The sequence below is a fragment of the Xyrauchen texanus genome, chromosome 22 (genome assembly GCF_025860055.1).
Source record: "Xyrauchen texanus isolate HMW12.3.18 chromosome 22, RBS_HiC_50CHRs, whole genome shotgun sequence".
Taxonomy (NCBI): Eukaryota; Metazoa; Chordata; class Actinopteri; order Cypriniformes; family Catostomidae; genus Xyrauchen; species Xyrauchen texanus.
The window spans coordinates 33,256,405-33,278,936 of NC_068297.1; the positions used below are offsets into that span (position 1 = coordinate 33,256,405).

General features: G+C 36.2%; 1 protein-coding gene across 3 annotated transcripts in view; it reads right to left on the reverse strand.

Annotated features, from left to right (window-relative positions):
- Positions 1-22,269, reverse strand: part of LOC127662404 (CAP-Gly domain-containing linker protein 4-like) — a 74,625-nt gene extending 52,356 nt beyond the window's left edge. For all 3 annotated transcript variants that reach the window (XM_052153559.1, XM_052153558.1, XM_052153557.1), the window contains exons 1-4: positions 22,152-22,269; positions 9,026-9,172; positions 2,902-3,041; positions 1,359-1,452 (exon numbers count right to left, since the gene is read on the reverse strand). In XM_052153559.1, the coding sequence (XP_052009519.1) occupies positions 1,359-1,452; positions 2,902-3,041; positions 9,026-9,158 (367 nt within the window). In that variant the 5' untranslated portion in view covers positions 9,159-9,172; positions 22,152-22,269. The remainder of the gene's footprint in view (positions 1-1,358; positions 1,453-2,901; positions 3,042-9,025; positions 9,173-22,151) is intronic.
- Positions 22,270-22,532: the final 263 nt, after the last annotated feature.

The window sequence follows — 22,532 nt, forward strand, 5'->3', positions numbered from 1 at the left end:
CTCATTTATACATGACTGCACTATTTATTCAATGAAATTACAATACAAAACTTAAGAGCCTCTTATATGAACATTGTATAAAAACATAAACAATTATTAAAGCTAAAAAAGTACAGTTATAATAATTGTAACTATATTAAGACATAAGCAGTGCAGATATCCGTGTCTTTTGCTCACCACTTGCACTCAATTTTCAATTATTTTTTTTTAGGAAAATCTGAATATCCACATTATCAGAGGAGAGGGCGAATCTGTTAGCATTGACAATGTCCCCTGCTGTTGAAATAATATTACCACTATGGCATTTGTTAACACTTTAGCTCTGTCTGAGCTTGCAGCGAGAGGCCTCTTGAATGCTGTGGCGAAACTAACTTGCACAGGCTGTTTATGCTTTGCTCCCGTAAGCTCAATTGACACATGTGGATGATGTCATTGCAAATGAGTCGTCATGTTAGATGTGCTTCCTGAGACATACACAGCTTTGGTGAAACAGAGTCGACACACAGACTTCGTCCTGTTCACTTCTCTTTGCCCTGTAATACTGTAGTAACCATAATGCTCCCAAACAACAGATTTAAAAGACAGCTGTGGGTCTTCAATCTCTGGCTTATTTAAGTCCGACATATTTATATATTTTTTAGTTCAATCACTGTTGGGAAAAATAGCGAGCTCGCTAGTATAAACTTCACGTGCATTTATCTGATCGCATCTAGTGCACCATGTAGCGTTCTGTTAAGTTTTGGTTCCGTGCAGTCCCGTGTTGCTCTGCAGTCTTTCATTTTAGTTCTATGCGGTTTGTCTTGTTCGTTATATGTTGTTTTAATATTGGTTTTATGCATGCTAAGATATGTAATCATTCGTGTGACTGTGTGTACTGTACCGTAGGCCATATATCCGTTCGGTTCGGTGTGGATACATGTACCATTGCAGCCCTTTTCATAACATTGGCACGACGTGACATGCCACAACCGCTCGATGCTGTTTACACTGGATGTGTTGACACAAACATTCAAAACCAGTTAATTTGTGCAGTAGTGCCAGGGCATGCATCACGAAAAGGAACGGGACACCCGTTTATTGTTGGCGCGATGGATGCACCGCAAAGGACGCTTCCATGTAGACAGCATCAGTGATTAGAATGGAGTTCAATTACTTTTGATGCGATGCACCGCTCGCGTCTGGTGTAGACAGGGTGTAAGTGAAGTGACAATTTTGGTTAATGCAAATTCTTCACAATCTTTCAAACAATCTGCACTTCAATCACAAACCCTCATTTGGGAAACCTTGCACTGAAGCATACCATCACAATAAAACATTAAAGAAAATGTTTATTACTGTGCATTTAAATACATGCTCACCTATTCCAGGAGCACCTGCCTTGCAGCAGTAGTGCAGTAATGTCATGTCTGTGAGACCATCTCTGTCATTAACGCCACAGCCTCTCTTCAGAATCTACAAAACACAGCAAATCTCACTTCAATAGATACAGCAAAGACATCTAGTTAAAGACTGCATGCAGAGAGTGAGACACACACATACACAGTCCACGAAAGACAATATTTCAGTCCACAAAATCTGACGTCAAATGCAGGGAGGGGGACTGTGTGTGTGTGTGTGTGTGTGCATTTGTTATAATTGCTGCAAAACAACATTACTTTAAAATTGACCTGTTTACATTTGTATTAAATGTCCTTGATCTTATTGGGCACGATTCATCAGTGAATGATATAAAATATTTCATTAAAATATAATACTTTTGAGAAAAAAGAAAGGAAAAAAAAACTTTTCTGCTGATTTAACCAAGGCTGCATTTGTGGAGAAAAAAGAATCTTGCATTTCCTGAAGGAAACACCATTGCTTGCAATCAGCAAATAGTGTTTTAGGCTTTAGCTCTGTATAAACAAAATGCTGAATCAGAGCCATTTTGCTGTTGTCATGACTCAGCGCTTGTCTTGTTTTCTGTCGGTTGTGTTTGAGAATTATCACACCATGGAGGGGATTGGGGGTTTGTTTTAAATTCCTAATGTGAAAGGAATATTCTGGGTTCAATACAAGTTAAAACCAATCAACAGCATTTGTGGCATAATGTTGAAACCACAAAAATGTATTTCTACTCATCTATTGTTTTCTTTGAAAAAAGCTAAATTCGAGTTACAGTGAGGCACTTACAAAGGAAGTGCATGGGGACAATTTTTGGAGGGTTTAAAAGGCAGGAATTCGAAGCACTTGCATTAATTATTGATGTTAAAATGTGTGTATTACTTGAGCTGTAAAGTTGTTTAAATCGCCATTTTTACACTCATTTTAGAGCTTTAGGGTTTGGTGACTACATTGTCATGGCAACAAAGTTGTAAACTTGGCTATAACTTTAAACAGAAAAGGATAGCAATTGTATGACACTAAAATCATGCTAACACACATATTTTTTTTATGTATTGTGGCTATAGTTCTGAAACAGTGAGTATTTTAATGTTACAAAATTGGCCCCATTCACTTCCATTGTAAAAGCCTCACTGGCACCCAGATCTTTGCTTTTTTTAAAGAAAAGGAGGGTCAAGTTCAAATGTATTTTAGTGGTAATCAATATTATGCCACAAATGCTGTCAAATTGAGCTTAACTTGTATTAAACCCAGAATATTCCGTTAACTATGGCCAACACAAATATTGATGTTTGTTAGCAAGCACTATTAATAATAATATCACAACCTAAAATTTTCCACTCCATCATGATCTAATCAAATTCTGGTTATTAAATCAAGCCCTTCTATGCTACATTATTTCCCACTGAATATTCTGTTCAATCAAAAATACATCACACAATGCCAGTAAAATCACTTGTGAATGTCATTTCACTTGGCCTTGAAAGAGCACAAGCTACTGATATTCAGCACAACACTGACCTCATTGCCTATAAGACTAATATTTCGCTGAACTTGGGGAACCCACTGCCTGAGAACAGCGAAGAGCTCGGGCACAGTGGTCTGAGGGTCCAACAGAACTTCTTGACACTGAGGATCACACGGGTCGAAGAAGGAGAACTCTGCAAAAACAGGACAGTTAAAAAATAACCCTTTTAAATAACATTTGCATAAGTCAATATGCATTATTATTTGAAAAGCTATTAAATCATTTATTCAGATTCAGCCATGCTGAGCCAGGGCCTGATCACTCACATTCAGTTAAACAGCTCAGTTTGAAGTGAATTAAAGTGAAGAGTGGGAGTACATGAGAACGCCGTTGAGAGAGAGAATGATGAATCAGTGCTGACAGGCAGAAAATTGGAAAAAAAAAAAAACTGTGACCTTGTCAATACTTCACATTTACAGCAGCTTAAGTAGTGTCCACAATTTAGAGTCTAAAATGTACTCTATAAATAAAGCTTCATTTTAGAAAACAGCTAAATAAGTTGTTTGTTTATTGGCTGAGCAGCCAGATGACAAGAAAAATGTCCATTGGAGTACAGCTTCAGGCCAAAAGTAAAATAAACCACCAGTCAAAAGTTTGGCGACATTTGACTGAATTTATGTTTCTCATGATATTGAAAACCTTTCGATCCAAAGGATAGCTTTTAAATGCAAAAAAAAAACCATATTTTAATTATATTTAGCTATTATTAGCTAATTTTTCCGGTGGATGATTTTTTATATTTAAAAAAAAAAAAAAAATCATTGACAAGGTGGATTGCCTAAAACTCGCTTACACAGGGTAAAATCACTGTAACACACAGACATGAGTAATATGATAAAAGACTGTGACAGGGTGGAGGGCGGGGCCGGGTCGTGATCATACACACCTGGTCCCTTATCAGGCTAATTAAGCCTCCGAGAGGGATAAAGGCCGATGACAGACGGTGGTGCGAGGAGAGAGAGATCGTTTACGGACAGGTCCGTTATGTGTGTGTTTGTCTTCTGTTTCAGTTTATTAAACTATTATTTTTGTTGAAAAGCTGGTTCTCGTCTCCTCCTTTCCGGATTTTGGCACCAGTGTAACATAGTTAATGGAAAGGAAGAGGCGAGAACCGGCTTTTCAACATAAATAATAGTTTAATAAACTGAAACAGAAGACAAACACACACATGACGGACCTGTCCGTAAACGATCTCTCTCTCTCCTTTTTTTTTTAAATGGTTGAGTTGGACTGGATGCGCCTCATGTAGTTGGGCTGAGCAAAGTCCCTGATTGTGTAGAGCTTTAATCTAGGCCAGTGATTCCCAAGTGGATACATAAGCAGGTTCCGGGGGTGTGCAAAAATAATGGAATTTGGCTTTGTTTAACCTATAAAACAAAACATATGACTTAAAATAAAAATCAGGGCTGGGTAAAAATACAGATTTTCCAATTAAATCATAATCTTCATTTGATCAATCTTTTTAAAAGCCCAAAATCTGTCTTTTAATATGTGAAGCCCTGACTAAGTTTATATAGACACCAGAAAGATGTTTATTGCAAGAAAGCTGCTTAAAAGGAATGTTGATTACCACAAAAATGTATTTTGACTTGCCCCTCTATTTCTTTCAAGGTTGCACTTACAATGGAAGTCAATGGGTTTTGTATGTTAAAATATTAACGTTTTCAAAAGTATAGCCTCAAGACATAAACAATATGCATGTAAACATGATTTTAGTGTGAAAAAAAATGACTTACTAAACTTTTCTGTGTAAAGTTCGACAATTTTAAAACTTATGCCATGCATACCATTTTTAAGCCATGTCAACAATCCCTTACACGACTGTAAAACTGACAATTTAAACAACTGTACAGCTCTTAGTTAAGAGCATTTATAAAATCATAAGCCTCACATGTCTGCCTTTAACCCTCCAAAAATTGGCCACATTCACTTCCATTGTAAGTGTCTCACAGTAACCCAGATTTATTTATTTTTTTAAAGGAGGGACGAGTCAATAATTGTTTTTTTTGTGTGGTTATCAAAATTTTGCAACAAATGCTGTCAATTGAGCTTAACTTGTATTGATTTAATATTCCTTTAAGGCACAAAATAGGTGTAAGGGTTTACAAGAGCTGTGTTCGCGGCTTTCTTTTTACTCCCGCATACATGTGGCTCAGTCAGTAAGCAGCTTTCTCCCAGGCAATGCAATTTTCCTGCAATGCTTGTGTAAATAACAAACATAGGATCTGAGGAAAACTTCAGGATAACTGCTATTTAATACAGTATTTTTTTCCCAAATATTCCAGAATTGTTGCTATGTTTGTTTGTTTCCTTAACATTCTATCACGACCTGCAGCGGAATTGCTTTGCAATAGTGGGGTTTCCCTCTGGGATTCCTCTAATTTATATGCATATACATGAATGTGAGGGATAGATAAATGGGTACAGTTAATAGTGTATGCGATTTTCCCACTGTACTCCCAGGAATTTTTTATTATTTATGCTGTTCTGACTTGTTGTTGGGCTCCATCCAATGACGTTTGTTATCCGGTCTGTTTACGCACATGTGCACTCCTCAGAAAAACGGTTAGAACACTGCTTATGTGTGTAAGTGGCCACATTACGCCGTGTTCTTCAGGAGAAACCTAGTTTTGTTAAACCTCTTTTTAACACCGGAATAAATAGCATCTGCCACACAGTGCAGCTTTTCACACCCCAATAGTCTGGTGGAACCACAGAAATATAAGACAAACTATCCCAGCGGTCACCAATTAGCGGACCGCGATCCAGGTCAAGACCCCGGCTTGGTTCCATCTGGACATCAACTGACCCATCTCTCTGTTTCTGCACTTCAAGTGATCAGTACGACAAAACAACAGAGCTGTGTATAGCGCAAGTCCTCGGGCAAAGATAGCACTGATCTTTCAGCGCTGTATACGCGAATATTTTTCTCCATTACAGAACACTCTTCTTTTATACCCTTTCGCGCTCAGCATGCGTTGCTAGACGTGGCGCCGCATGCAGATTTGCAGACGTGGTTATTTTAGCGATAGTAGACTATAGCAGAAAAATACGGTGAGCAGCTATATAGATACTGGCATCTATCATTAAAACAAAAATTAAGCAAAGTGAACTTCATGTGTCTGATATGAATCCGGCCATTCAGCTTAACCAGGTCTGTGACAGGACAACGTGCTTCCAGAGCGCCTTTAAACAATGATGGGGTTTTCTTTCCATCTAAAACGGCCTTTATTATAATCAGCATGTTTTAAGTCTTTCACAAACAGATTATTTTTGTGAAAATTAATCAAAGATGTCATCATCTCTGCATAGTGGCAAGGAAAAACAAACAGAAATGTGATATTAATAGTAGTATATTGTTCTCATGAGCACGTTAGATGGTAGATTTATCACTTCAAGGAAAATATTAAAACGGCCCATTCAGACTTTTACATTTTCCACATTTTCTCTTGGGTTGTACACCTGAACCCCCATAATGTATTTTTCTTTAGTCACAAGGCCTGCTTTGCCCCTTAGGCATCTAAAAATATTCAAACACAAATACTGGACTGCTGTCATTCAGCTTTAAAACAAACCGTTTATTTTATCCTTTAAAATTCATATCAAAGTGCACTCGGTTTATGAACTAATTGAAATATTTGAATCCTTTGGTAGAATATTCCCCACACCCCACTACTTTGGCTTTGTCTCTGGGGCCCCAATGTCATAATCATGCCTAATTTTGAAGAGACTGTTTTGAATGTATTATTTTTTCTTTTACAAAGTACAATTGCTGCCAACTTTTACATTTCTAACAACAATTTAATACAATTGATTAAGCATTCCTTACGTAATTTCATAGCTACAGTATACTGACTACTGATCCAATGTAAGTTATTGTCCAGACCTTTCCTGGGAAGGAAATGTGGAGACTGGACATCTTGGAACTTTAATTGAATACCCCTGAACTAGACAATAGGTGTTGCAGGGTGGATACGACTCCAGTGGTTAAATGAATGCCTTCTAATGTGATATGATCGCTTTGGGAGAGAAAATATCAATATTTAAGTCCTTTTCACTATAATTGTTTACTTCCGGTCACTGTCCAATGCGCGTCCATGAGGGGAATCAGCTCATACTGCCTCTCGTGTGATGCAAGCGCACTGGCATTTCCAAAAGAATGCAAAACCAATGAAGCTTGTGAACAGAGAAACAAAGAATGTCATACACATCAAGGTTGGCACGAGGGTGAGTAAATGATGAAACAATTTTCATTTTTGGATGAACTTTTAAGTGCATGTAAACATAGTCGTTGAGATACTTTCACTGTGTTACATCTTTAATGCAGTTTAATGCTTTATAGCTTTCTTAAAGTTCAAATAATAAGGAACCAGGTCATGTTAATAACTACAAACTCCAAAACTGTAATTTCTTTGTGTGGTCAGCACCTCTTCAAGAGTTTCGTGAAGTCTCCCGATCTAAGGGGAAGACAATGAAACTGCACCTGGCTGAGGCACACTCTGTCGGGGGGATGCTCATCCCTCCAGCGTGCATGCTTAATGCAGCTAGATTATAACGTGATGGCTCACGACTTATTGAATCATAATATATGTGTCACTGTGCATTTCATATCGTGAAGAAAACTGGCAATACGCAGCTTTATTAATAAGAGAGAGTTTTTTTTTTTTTGAGAGTTATAGATGGATTGAAGAGAAAAAGAAATGTGAGAGAGGGTAGTTTTGCCCCATTATACACTGCAACAAAGTACATTTTTGATTTGTTTTTGTTTGGCTTGCTTTCAAAAATAATATCTAAAACTTATTTACTTAAGCAGCTGTACTGCATAATAAAAAATTGTTATCTGAAAATGTTGAACATAATATAAAAAATACAAATATTTAAAAATCCTTAAAAAAAAAAAAAGATGTATTCACATGAGAAGCAGCATATAAGATATGTATACTTGCTTTTAGAGAATAGATCTTTAATATACGTATGTTTTGTCTTTACTGCACTTGCAGATGTATAACCAAGTAAAAAATATACTTATATGCAAAATACACTTATTTTTAGGATCCATTTTCTTAAAGCAAATCTAAATATCTTCTATTTTCTTCTCAAGTAAATTTATCTTGTTTGAAGGATTTTTAGACCATTTTAAATGGAAAATGACAAAAACGCTTTACTGAATTCAACTTAATAAAAATTATTTTTCCCTTTATTTCTTTGAATATCCTTTAGAGGCATTTTTAAAAGATGATTTTGTCCTCTGTATTGTTAGCAAGCACATTTAATAAAACCTTTTAAGTCTGGGCACAAGCTGAATAGTCAGATAAGAGCTAATGATTAATCATTGCAATAATTGCAGAATAGTTGAATAATCGTTCTAATAATCATTAGATTAGTCGATTAACAAAATAATGTTTGGTTGCAGCCACAAAAGTGACAGCACTTATTCTACATATAAATGTAAATCATTGTAAATAGTACAAATTATACATGTAAACAATATATAATGTAGGCCTAACAATATGATATCCTATACACAAATACATATAGAGTCTCCCAAAAAATATAATAAAATTGTAAAATTATTCTTTTGAAATAACAAAAAATGTAGATCCGATTTAATTAAAAGCATTAATCTGTTCTAAATGCGAGTTTCACAGCTCATATGGCCCAGTTGTTTTGAACAAATAACGGCTGTGGCTCAGGTGTTAGAGTGGGTCGGCTGCTAATCGCAGGGTTGAAGGTTCGATTCCCGGCCCACACGACTCCTCATGCCGAAGTGTCCTTGGGCAAGACACTGAACCCCAAGTAGCGCCTTGCATGTCGGCTCTGCCGCCATTGGTGTATGTGTGCGAGTGTGAATGTGTGTGAATGGGTGATTGGGACACAGTGTAAAGCGCTTTGGTAAACTCTAAGGTTAAAAATATATAAGTGCAGTCCATTTACCATTTACCAAATAAATGTCATCCCTTCGTCTATTAATTTAGTTCATAAGAAAAATGAGGATTCATCAGGATGAGAAAGTTCACAGAGGCAAAACATTAAAAAGTAAAAAGTGAAAGGATATTTCAAATTCTCATAAAGCATGATCATGTTTTCCATACACATGTACCAGACTCATGTGCTCACCACTGTCTGAGGGCATGGGTGCTGACGACACCTGATGAATCACTGGGCGCTCAGAGGTTCTGGTAATAATGTTGTAAAGCCCAAGGACTGAGTTTCCCTCTGAAGACTCTCTAAGTACATCCTCCTTGGTCATCTCTCCCTCACTACCTAAAACACAAACATATTTTAGTCACACTTTCTGAGACACTGTAAACAGGCATTGCATAATATATTGCGTTGTGGATGAGTCAACTGCATGAACAATGGGGAAAGAATCAGAGACTATTTGCACCCTGGTGTAAATAGTATTTGCCACACAGTGCATCTATTTGCAAACCAATCATTTGTTGAAACCACAGGAATATACGTCTACCTAGACAAAAGGTGTCACTGCAGTGGTGTGGGGTGTAAAAATTGTGTGAATGTGTAGTGTTGACCTAGCGACCCTGGTACTATTCCGCCTTTTATCCCACTTTTCTTTTCTTTTCTTTATTTTACCATCCGATTTCCTGTTTCCTCCTTTAATACTACTTATACTACTAATAAATACAAATTAATCTAAAGATTAATTTCATCGCACTTGTTCCCTAACTCTTACACCCATGGCTAGTAATATTGTAGTAACCATGTTTTTTGGCACAAACCATAGTTTTAATGCAATTAGCCATGGTGTTACTACAGTAATATGCTGGTAATATAGTAACCATGGTTAATTTTTATTAATACAAATTACCATTGTGAAAATATGGCTACTGTAAGGGAATGTTAGGGTAAAGTTTAGGGGTAGGGGTTGTTGTAGGGGTTGTTGTTTTCACCAATTAAAAAATTGGTGAAAATAGTATCTGCCCCTATTTGCACTGGGGTGTAAATATCACCATTATTTGCACCCTCTGCCTAAAATATTTTAGAGTGCAGTGGACCAGAAAATTATTTGGATGCATCAGTCACACTTGAATCACAATCTATGAATACATTTAAACAACTAATTTAATCCATTGTGAAAATATCAAAACTCTGTGTCCTTTTTAGGTGATAAGGTAATTTTAATTATAGAAATATTTATGTAATTTAACAAGGCATTGGCAATTCAATCACAAACCCACCCTGAGCTGGAAAACCCTACACTGAATATTTATATATTTGATATACATACGGTATATACATATACAGATGTATACAGATGCAGCGAGTGTGAGGGCAATGTGGCCCGGCTTCCAAGCCAGTCGACTGCAACATGTGCTGTCATCCCCAGCTACGCATCTAACTCGCTAAGGGGTTTCCGGAGAGTGGGTCGGGGGCACATCTAACTCAACTAATATCCTCCCTGCTCCGTTCGAGGATGCCAGTGTGTGCACACAATGAGACAGAAGCCGGCTACCAGAGGAAAGGCATGCTCTGCGTTTTTATAGCAGCAGTGATGATGCTCTATTCACATCAGGTGCACCTCATCATCTGCTGCCCCAACAATGCTTATAAAATCGAACTTCTCCTCTGTCCTGTCCACTCCTGTTGTCAGCCTTGCTGAAAAACGGCCCTCAGAGGTAGGGCGATGATAACTAGAGGGAGGGGTGAGTGGTGTATATATGTATGAGGAATAATTGATGACGGACGATTGAATGAAAAATAAATCATACCCTGAGGTTGTAATGTTACATCTTGGGTGTGCAATATTTTTCAATAATGGTTACAGAGCTGCAGAGCTGTATCATGTTGAACTCTTATTCTGATGGATTTGATTGAGGCAGGACAGATGACAGAGCAGGTTGACCAATCGCGTTTCAGAGCCACCCATATTTGCCAATGAAATATTCAAGCTGTATATTAATTTTATATCCATAAGCAATAAACTTATAAAAAAAATAAAGCTAATTTCTTGCCTTTTCATTTTTTAAACAAATTCTCCCCCAGCCATCCATCCTTATCGCTCGGCGATGCCCTGCTCACCACAAGGCCAAACAAAATAACTATGGTTAATATGGTTAACAGAGGAGATTAGAGTGGAGAGTGTGCAATGAGCGATTCACTATCTCTTCCTCTTCTTCTTCTTTTTCCTCCCTCCAATGGATGGTTCAAACAGTCATATTCTGTTTACATGGCAGTCACAAACTACATGCTAGGTAATGGCAGTGAGGCTACAAGTGTACAGTGCCTTGAACCGTAACCAGATGATCTACTATTATTTAGATAGGTCTATAGTTCAATACTGAAGGTCGTCATTTTAATCCTGATTTTAACCCCTTATTATAAGACAAATTGCATAGATTCACGCATTTCTTGCATCACTTTCATTCATCTCTGTGAAGTTGAGAATAAATACATTTGAAACCCGTCTTACTTAAACCATCATTATTTCTTTAATACAATTCTGTAATAGTTAATACATTTCGACGCTTCAACAAGGTTAAAACAACTTCCAGGTTTGTCAGTATTTGTACATCATTTCATTTTGAGAAGACAAACTCCATACAATATTAGCCAAAGTTTAAGCACCTTTGGACTGGACCGCTCCCCTAATGAAGCACTTAAGTTCTAATTTATAACGAGCTATATACAAATGTTGGTTTGGGAAACCATAAAAACCATTGTACAATAATGAGCGACGTTAGTCGAGATGTTCTTGACATGGTATACCCTCTGTAAACATGTAACTGCGCTTGTCAATCATCTCCAACATCATCTGTGACTTTTTATAGTCTACAAAACTCTTTTGCAAAATATGCAGCATTTAACATGCATTGAAATTTTTACAGTGGCCTCCAATGAAATTTCAGGCCGCCAAAGCAGATTTTATGATATTCATGTTGCTTTTATGGATTTATAAGCGCTAAATATGCTGCTCATGTGGAATGCAGATATGCGTTGGGTGATTGAAGACTGGCACTGTGTGCGTGCCGTGTGATCAATGCATTGTTTAGATGCGTTTACTGGTTTTATTCGTTACACTGTGTCTGTTTTAGCCCACAAATGTAAGTTATCAGGGTTCTGGGTATCTCAGCGAGTATTAATGCTGACTAGGGCTGGACTGGTAATCTGGCATACCGCACTTTGGTGCCAATCAGGGGTGGACTGGCCATTGGGAGAACCAAGCGGGCCGGTGGGTCAGCTGTGAAACGGGCTGAATGGGCTAAAATGAACCGCCACGTTATGCAGCACAGACCACAAAACGGCAAACAATTAAAATAAAAAAAATCTTTTTTAACGAAGACTACCTAGCTAACCACAAGCCATCCATGGTCTTAACTATGGTAAACACAAGAGCAAGAAGGCTACAATGCAGAATAAGTGTCTGGACCTTCAGTCAGGTGTAATATTGTAATAAATGTCCAGTTCTAATGATGTTTGAGATTAGGAAACAAACTGGCTTCAGATATTCCTACAATCAAAGTGATTCCTTTAATAATCAAGTCAAATTAATTAAGAAAAACACTATCTGTTATGGAGTGGGAAACACAATTTTGGACATAATTACAGGCTTGTGTAGGCTACTTTTTTTCATTTTTTTAACCGAAAACAAAACAAAAATGTTTCTTCCCTATGGCTAAATAAACACTCGACAACATTGCTTGAGAAAAACATGCTTCAGTCCAAATGCAACAGCAAGCATTATCTGCAAATCATCTGAAGTGAAGCACGTCTGACATTTTCTGGTGTCTTCTCTTGAACAACATTCACTTCAGACACTTGAAAAACAATAACAGACTGGACGGTGTAGTTTAACCTGATTATACTGTAACCAGGGGTTATTTTTACAGGGCGTTTTATAGAAGGTAAAAGACGCTATAACCATTATCACTTTGAGAAGTCCGGAAAAAATTCTGCCATGACCAATTTGTAAGGGATTAAAATCAGGGAGAAAACATCCCCATTTAAAACTAAGATCCAGCATCTATGAACCACAGATGCAAAGTAGGACATAGAGTAGGTTAAAAGTGTAAATCCTCGTTAGCCTGTAGTCTAACGCAAACTTTTGTGGACAGGCCAAAACATAAACATAAATATATAGGCTGTAGCATTGTTATCGGAGAAGCCAGTACTTCAACAGCATGTTTCCTAACTCTCAAATAACATATTATGGTAATTTTATGATTTAATAGTACAGTAAAAATATTACATATAGCACCTTTAATGTTCTAAATGCATTATGTACTATTTCATACTATTGTACATGTACACGTTACAAATACTATTATTATTATTATTATTTCAACATGCACAGATTATCTAGGCAACCAAACCCAAGGGTAAATATTCTGGAGAGTGTGCCTTAATCTAGACCAAGATTAGCTTTTGTTTTTAAGTTTTCCACAACCATCCTAGCATATCTCTATCCCCTTCATCCCAGAGTGTGTACAATCTATTAACGTTCCCAGAAGAGCTGCAACTAATGATTATTTTGAAAATCAATTAATCTTTTGAGTATTTCTGTGATTAATCTGTAAAATGTAATTTTAATTAAAAAAAATTTTCATAAATCCTGTATTTGATTAAAATGATATTTCTTATTTTTTTTACAGAAGCGATAAAAGGGCATAAGGATTTAGATTTGATTCATGGTACTGAATTCACAATTCTAAACTCACAAAATTTGGAACAATGCCTGAATCATGAAAAGTTCAGTTTAAATGTATTATTATTACTTTCAGGGCAGATCCAAAACAGTTCCTTTATTTGTCAAATTTAACAAAAATTACTGTACATTCATTGTAATATAACCAATCAGTGATGGAATGGGATAAAAAAAAATCAGACCAACAGAGGGTAATGGTCACACCAAAATAGAAATATCTGCCCAGCTGAAAAATACATCATTATGCTAGAAATATATGCTTGTTCACTAGGGATGTACATTTTTACCTTAAATGTTTTCAAAATTCGAATAATATTAACATTTTAAAGTCAGCTGATTTTTAAATTGACATTGTTTCCTTGGTCCACAAGAAGCGCATCCAATACAAAAACCATAGAACACTGTCCTGTGATTGCAAAGAACATTCCTGGCTGTTAAAAAAAAAAGAGCATTCCATTTTCAACTAATGTGCATAAAATAAATAAATACAAAGTTTTATTCTGTCCATATTTTCAAATGTAAAGTAAAAAGTAAAATGAGGGGGGTAGATGCTTCAATAGGCAGTTCACATTGCACTGATGCCACAGTATAAATACTACCCCAGACTCAAGCTTCATCACGATTCACTGTTGTCTGCCCTGTTTCTCCCCTGTCATCTGTTCCCGGACTACACTTCCCATAATTCCCTACTCTCATCACTGCCAGCTGTCCCTCATTGTTCCTCACCTGTGTTTAATGTTCTCATTAGTCTTTTTGTATTTATTGCCCTGATTTCTGTTCCGTATTGTCAGTTGTTGAATGCATGTCCTTGAATGTGTTTCTGCCCGTGCCCTTCGTGGATGTTTTCTCTTGTTTATATTTTGGTTTCCCATAGTGGATGTTTTATTTGTTCCCTGTGGTTTTGTTTTTTCTCTGAGTTACCCTGTTCATCATTTGTTTTTTCATTAAAGCTGCATGCAGATACTCACTACTCGTCTGCTTCCTTACAATAATAACAGCGAAATACCACATTGTTTATTATTCAGTACAGTTGTATATAGGATAGCAATATCCACAGATAACAGTGGTAATTTGGCTAAACTTGATAGTAAAGCAACTCAGACTATGAGCCCAGGCCAGGGGTTGTTCAAACAGATAAAACAACAGAATGGAACCGAACGCAAGGATCTTGAGACACACGTTTCCAAGTTGAACATCTTTCCTGATAAAGCATTTAAAAAACGCATTACTTAATCTGAAAAACGCTTATAAGAGAGCAAGACGCAATGGCCAAGTACCTCCACCAACTGTAAGGCTTTTGCAACCATCCATTTGCTTTTCTATGTAAACACTCGCTAGACGAACATCTTTGTTTCACTTTGATTTTCTTTTTATTATTCAGCGTCTCATGAAGGAGTGCTGTTTTTTTAGATGCTGTGTCTAAATAAAGAGCATTAAAAAGCATATTGAGACTAGGGTTGCAACGGTATGAGATTTTCACGGTATGATAACCGTCTCAGAAAATATCACAGTATACGGTATTACACAATTACTATTATTAGTGAAAACAGAAGGGTTATTTTATTTATTTTTGAGCAAAAACTTTATTATAATTGAAACTTGAAACCATTTATTTTATTGAAGTATGTGTTACACTTTTATGAATGATGCGGCGTACACTCTTGGTACATACAGTGGGTATGGAAAGTATTCAGACCCCCTTACATTTTTCACTCTTTGTTATATTGCAGCCATTTGCTAAAATCATTTAAGTTCATTTTTTTTCCTCATTATTGTACACACAGCACCCCATATTGACAGAAAAACACAGAATTGTTGACATTTTTGCACATTTATTAAAAAAGAAAAACTGAAATATCACATGGTCCTAAGTATTCAGACCCTTTGTTCAGTATTTAGTAGAAGCACCCTTTTGATCTTTTTGGGAAAGATGCAACAAGTTTTTCACATCTGGATTTGTTAATCCTCTGCCATTCCTCCTTGCAGATCCTCTCCAGTTCTGTCAGGTTGGATGGTAAACGTTGGTGGACAGCCATTTTCAGGTCTCTCCAGAGATGCTCAATTGGGTTTAAGTCAGGGCTCTGGCTGGGCCATTCAAGAACAGTCACGGAGTTGTTGTGAAGCCACTCTTTCGTTATTTTAGCGGTGTGCTTAGGGTCATTGTCTTGTTGGAAGGTGAACCTTCGGCCCAGTCTGAGGTCAAGAGCACTCTGGAGAATGTTTTCGTCCAGGATATCCCTGTACTTGGCCGCATTCATCTTTCCCTCGATTGCAACCAGTCGTCCTGTCCCTGCAGCTGAAAAACACCCCCACAGCATGATGCTGCCACCACCATGCTTCACTGTTGAGACTGTATTGGACAGGTGATGAGCAGTGCCTGGTTTTCTCCACACATACCGCTTAGAATTAAGGCAAAAAAGTTCTATCTTGGTCTCATCAGACCAGAGAATCTTATTTATCACCATCTTGGAGTCCTTCAGGTGTTTTTTTAGCAAACTCCATGCGGGATTTCATGTGTCTTGCACTGAGGAGAGGCTTCCGTCGGGCCACTCTGCCATTAAGCCCCGACTGGTGGATGGCTGCAGTGATGGTTGACTTACTACAACTTTCTCCCATCTCCCGACTGCATCTCTGGAGCTCAGCCACAGTGATCTTTGGGCTCTTCTCCCCCGAAAGCTCAGTTTGGCAGGACGGCCAGCTCTAAGAAGGGTTCTGGTCATCCCAAACGTCTTCCATTTAAGGATTATGGAGGCCACTGTGCTCTTATGAACCTTAAGGGCAGCAGAAATTTTTTGAACCTTGGCCAGATCTGTGCCTTGCCACAATTCTGTCTCTTAGCTCTTCAGGCAGTTCCTTTGAGCTCATGATTCTCATTTGCTCTGACATGCACTGTGAGCTGTAAGGTCTTATATAGACAGGTGTGTGGCTTTCCTAATCAAGTCCAATCAGTATAATCAAACACAGCTGGACTCAATTGAAGGTGTAGAACCATCTCAAGGATGATCAGAAGAAATGGACAGCACCTGAGTTAAATATATGAGTGTCACAGCAAAGGGTCTGAATACTTAGGACCATGTGATATTTCAGTTTTTTCTTTTTTAATAAATGTGCAAAAATGTCAACAATTCTGTGTTTTTCTGTCAATATGGGGTGCTGTGTGTACAATAATGAGGAACAAAATGAACTTAAATGATTTTAGCAAATGGCTGCAATATAACAAAGAGTGAAAAATTTAAGGGGGTCTGAATACTTTCCGTACGCACTGTATGTGTCAAAAAAGTCTCCCTTTTGAAAATAAATAAATAGAAAAAAATAAGAAAGCTAACAGAAATATAATAAACAGAATTATAAACATGATAAAAAATATCATGTAACTATAACATGTTATATAACTAAAGCATGTTAAATGAACTACTAAATGAAAAATAACATCAGCTGTGTGAGCTTTTAAAGTAATGTCCAATGATTATTAACAGTTAATATTGTAGGTGCACGACAGTGAGGCCAGACTGCTCCTGTCTGTGCCTTTAACTCAGTGCTTCTCAACTGGTTTTGCATCAGGACAGATTTTACATTGGACATCAAGTGTCGACCTGCCATAGATTAAACATAACCTGCATTTAATGAATACTGGGTTGCATTTCCTTTTATGTTGCATAGTTTTGTTCATGGTTTTCCAGTACAGACATGCCTCAAGTGTCATTATTTTTGTTGATGATGTCAACAACAAAATCTACAGGAAGTTTTCTCTCCCCCTTTTAAAAATTGAAGAGCATATTTCCTTATATGAGCTCATTATTATCCCGTTTGTTAACTAATATTACATATTTATAGTATACACATATTACGCAGAAGGAAAGGCTCCTCATTACCATGGTTATGTCAGTGTGCTAGTCTTAAATAATAATAATGATAATAATAAATGAATGCATTTATGAAAAATAAATACTAGCTGAAACACATCTTGAAACTTTAACTACAACTGCCACTGTTGATATAAAATGAGGTCTAATAGATTCTTTACTCAATAGTCAATAGTTTCTTTTACTCGTGTAAAATCTTGAAAGAAATTTGTAAAGGTGATGTGTGTAATTATTAATATTTTTAATTATTTTGGTAAAGGTGCCACATCGGGCTGCAAGTAGTGCATAGGGCGCCACATTGTATTGCTTTTGAGATACAATGTTCTGCATTGATTTGGTTTTTATATATTTTAAGCACAGAAAGTTGTGTACTCAATTTTCTGAAGTGTATCTGTGACTATTGGGACTATTCTGCAATTGCCTGAAATATTATATTGCTCTACAAAGATTTTTCTATCAGGCATTACAAAACTGAATAAAGGCGGAGATTATAAATTTATTTTGCCATCTCTACTTCCCTGTTAATTTATTATTCAGTTTTAATAATAAAAATAAAAAAAAGGAATTTATAGAACGTTTAATGTTTGTCGCAAAGCGGGCGACTTTACTTATATTTTTTTCTTAAACTTTACCTATACATGCTAAAAGGGTCATGATGCGGGTCTCGGTGGTTTTTCAAAACCCAACAGAATAACACAGGCTGCATGACTATGATAAATAATTACTGCAAGAGTTAATTAACATTCAGGTGGGAAGGGACTTCAAAGTTTCCAAATTGCACAAATAAAAAATACATTTACATATTCGTCTCTGGCTTGCTTTTGCTCGCATGTCAAATATTACCCCTCTGCGTGCGTGTCAATGATGCCGATATCTACTTTTATATTTAATTTAATAAATGAGTAGGTTTACCTGCAAAATTAGTAGCACCAAACATCACAAGCAGCCTCAAGTATGGACACAGAGTAGCCGTATAACACTTTTCCTTGAGCAGAATATTAAACTACAGATCGCTAAATTTGTTCAAGGGAGATAGCGAGACGTGTATGGTTGCCAGATTGCACAAAATAAGTATAACATTAGGCGGAAAATATGGCACTGGAGGTTTTTTTTTTACCAGAATTTGAATAAGAAGTAAATTAAACTACTGTGAACTTGCCTACAAACAGACACACTTACAGGACTTCCTGGAGAGTTCAGAATGTCAAAAGCGTGAGGGTTTAAAAGATAGGTGCACGATTGAGATAAATTACTATATATTACTATTATAATATATTATTATTAGGGCAACACGATTATAGCAAAAATCCTAATTGTCAATTATTGCTCTTGATATTGTAAATCGAGATTATTAATATCTATTAAAATATGAAAATACCATGACAAAAGTAACAAAGTAAGCAACCGTGTGGTTCTTCAGAGTAGCAAATTTCAATGGTGGATATGAGCTGCGCTCCAGTTTCTTTTAAGCATCTTTTAAGCATTATATTGTATTGTATTTTATATTTAAATAATGTTTGTTAAATGTAAGGCAAATACAAATTATTTTAAATTGATATCTATGGTATAGAATAAATTGAATTATTGCTAAATTACTGCTTAAATGATTAGTCCACGTACAGTAAATAATATGGCATATTCAATATTCAAACTTATTAACAGCTGATTTAAATCTAAATTAAAGTTACTGCGTTCAGTAAGCCCTTAAGTGACTAGACAGGAGACCATTCATCCCGTTAGATCTTCATTGATGATCTTGTTCATGTAAGATCATCGTTAGATCATTTATGGGGTCAGTGGTTGCAGTCATTTGCTTTCGGAGTTTGTGCGATTCGTAAAAATGTTTAATCTACCAATACCAGCTGCGTGGCAAATGGGTCTTATTAGAGCAGATGCAGACGGTGATTCCTGAAATATGTTATTCATGCCATATTCTTTATGTTGGCTACACCTCCAAAACAAATTTGAACAGTTAAGCTGAATTATTTTATTCCTGTTTTGTAAAAATCAAATTCACATTGGCCTACTTATTAACATGACAAAAGAAAACGGTTATTACATTTTTAATAAGTTGTACACAGAAATCGAGCAACGCGACAAACTCTCCCATTACAACTGCATATTGGTGCCGTGGACAACATTGGTCATTTTTTCAACATGGCTGTCTTTACATGTTTCACTTTATTCAAGGACCAAATAACAGTTGCAGAACACTTCCGTGCCATGCCTCACTATCAAACTACTAATGCTTGATTTTCATGCTCTGTGTCTAATAGTATCCATCTGCAGAGCCACAGATCAGTGTGTTGAATGTATAAATGGCTGTGCACTCTCAACTCTTTCTTCATTGCAGCTCAGAGATTTCAGCTGGCAAGGAAGTTTGATATAACAAAGATTCTTTCAAATCTTTGATATAATTCAAAAATTTTTCCAAATAAAAGTCCAGCTGAAATGAGAGCTTTATTTAACTGGATGTGTGAAATTGAAGACATTTTGACAGAAATATATTACTATTGTATAAAAGTTTAATATTCAAAGCAGTCACAATAATACCCATAGTAACAATAATATAAAATTCAATGGTTATATTATTAGTGTTATTATTATCTATAAGCAATATCACAAAAGCAAGTGTACTGAATATAAGCATGTTGTGATTCAGCCATGGCAGCCTTTAATTTAATTAAAATATTTAACATGAAAACCAGAAACATTAAAACAGTAAAGGCATCATTTGTATCTATAAGACTTTATGCAGTTCTTTTAGACAAGTACGTTTCTGTGTTATTTTATAAAAAAATCTGCATTTTATTTTACTTGTCGCAAGTACCGATACTGAGGTACCAGGTCTGGTATCATACTGAAGCCAAAATGTTGGTATCGGAGCAACCCTACGATCTTGTATCGATTCTCATAGCCAGTGATTCGATGTTTGCTGATACCTCAAAGTCTGCCACGATGCAATTTCAATTCAAATTGATTAAGGGGCCTGTGATCGATATTACAATATTAATTTACACAATTACATTTAGTACATTTATATTTTAATGAGCTCTCTGAGAAGCGCAAATCCAGTATCAACATTGGGATATCCACGACTAGAGCAGAGGATAACTTACAGTTTCATCACTCCATGCACATCATGACACGAGAAGCATATTTAGTGCTATAAAGCGAGATTACTATCATGCATACGGAAATGGCTGGCATTAGAGTGTTAAAATAAAGGTGCATCGTAAAAAATTATACATTGATGTTTACATGTTGTATCGATGACATTGTATTGTTGGTTATTGGATCGATGCATTGTTACACCCCTATTTTTGACATTTATGCAATTAATTACTTATAGTTACATGAACATTTTAACCATGCCACTGTGATTTGAAACAGCAGCTGATGCTGCACATAAAATGATACGCAGAAACATGTTAATACAAGCGTGTATAAAGTTTGCACACACATTTAAAAGAAAGTTTGAGTTTCAATATAAGTTAAGCTGTAGGTTATCAAAAGCATCAGTGACATGCTGTCGATTTCCACAGACAATCATTTCAACTTGTATTCACAGTAATGCACATACAATGGAAGTATAAAGGGCAAGGAATTGCACAGGAATAATATAAAAATATAGCCTACACTGTTTTGAATGTAAAGCCAAATCACTTAAACATTATATGTGATATCATAAGTCTTTTGTAATAGGATTGCTTAAACAACATATCATATTTCATTACACATCACAAACAAGAGAGATTGAAACAAAGGTGTGTTTGAACAGCAAAAAGGTACAGTACAGACTGGACAAACATACTCCAGAATGAGTAAATACTATTCTGATAGATCAGGTTTAAATAAAAAATACAGCAACGTCATAGTGGCCAAACAAAATGTAGTTAAGAAGACAGATCAAAATAGACTGCTGCACAAAGAGGACAAGATCAACATATTTCACTGTTAGACAAGACTATAGTGCTTAATATGTATTAAGTGAGACGTTGTTTCTAGAGACGAACTTTGACCATATTGTGTTTGTTGATCCGATCAGCTAGGCCGTTTGACTTTAGCTGAATATCCACTTCTGTTCTATAGGCCAAGCAGGCATGGTTAACGTTAATGCTAACAACAACAGAATGCCCAGATGGCAGCCGATTAATTATTCTATCACTACACATAATCCAAATGCATTCATATGTATCGACAAGTATGATGATATCACTGGTACACAGTGCTTTTTGTAAAGGTTCTTTGACAGCTGATGCAGTCTCTCACATTGCTATACTCTATGCAACCAAACTGTACTAACAAATTAACACTACACTTTAATAATGTGGCACTTTATAATCAAATCTTCAGAATATGTGTTTGCTCTGACCTTTGTAAATTTAGCACACCTATGAGATCCGAATAATACCTTATTACATAACACACAGATGCCCATAAGCACTGGATCAGCCGAGTCTGAGAACCAAATTCATTACAGAATAGTGACCATAAAATACGTTTTTTTATTATTATTATTATTTATTTAATAGTAAGAATGTCATTTCTTTCATTTATCCGATCGGATACCACCATGTACAAAATAAAGCATCACTAAAGTCACGCGCACAAGGACTGCAACAGCTTAAAGTAGATAATGCATCATCTAACACAGCGCTTGCATCAAATACAGACCAAACACAAACATTAGGGGGTCGAAACATGCGATAAATACCTCTCCCTTTATGAAACAAAAACCCGAACTTTCTGTCGTTGGATCGCCAGCTTCATTTTTTCTTGTTTTCCTCTGGTTTTAGCTTAGTGTTGCTTTCAATCACTTCCGTCATCGTGACGTAACGCATACACGTCATTCAGCGCATGGGAAGAGAAAACATAACAATGATGATAAGACATTTTGGATTAAAAAGCTATTACGACTGTAGATATTTGAGAGCTAAACAGAGTGTTATTTATTTATTTAAATATACGTATATGTATTGTATTTTTTAAGCAGTATTAATAATCCCCCCTGACATTTATTTTTTATTTTGCTTTCTTTATATGCTAACATAATTTTGTACATTATTGTATCATGTTTAATGTTCAAAATTATACA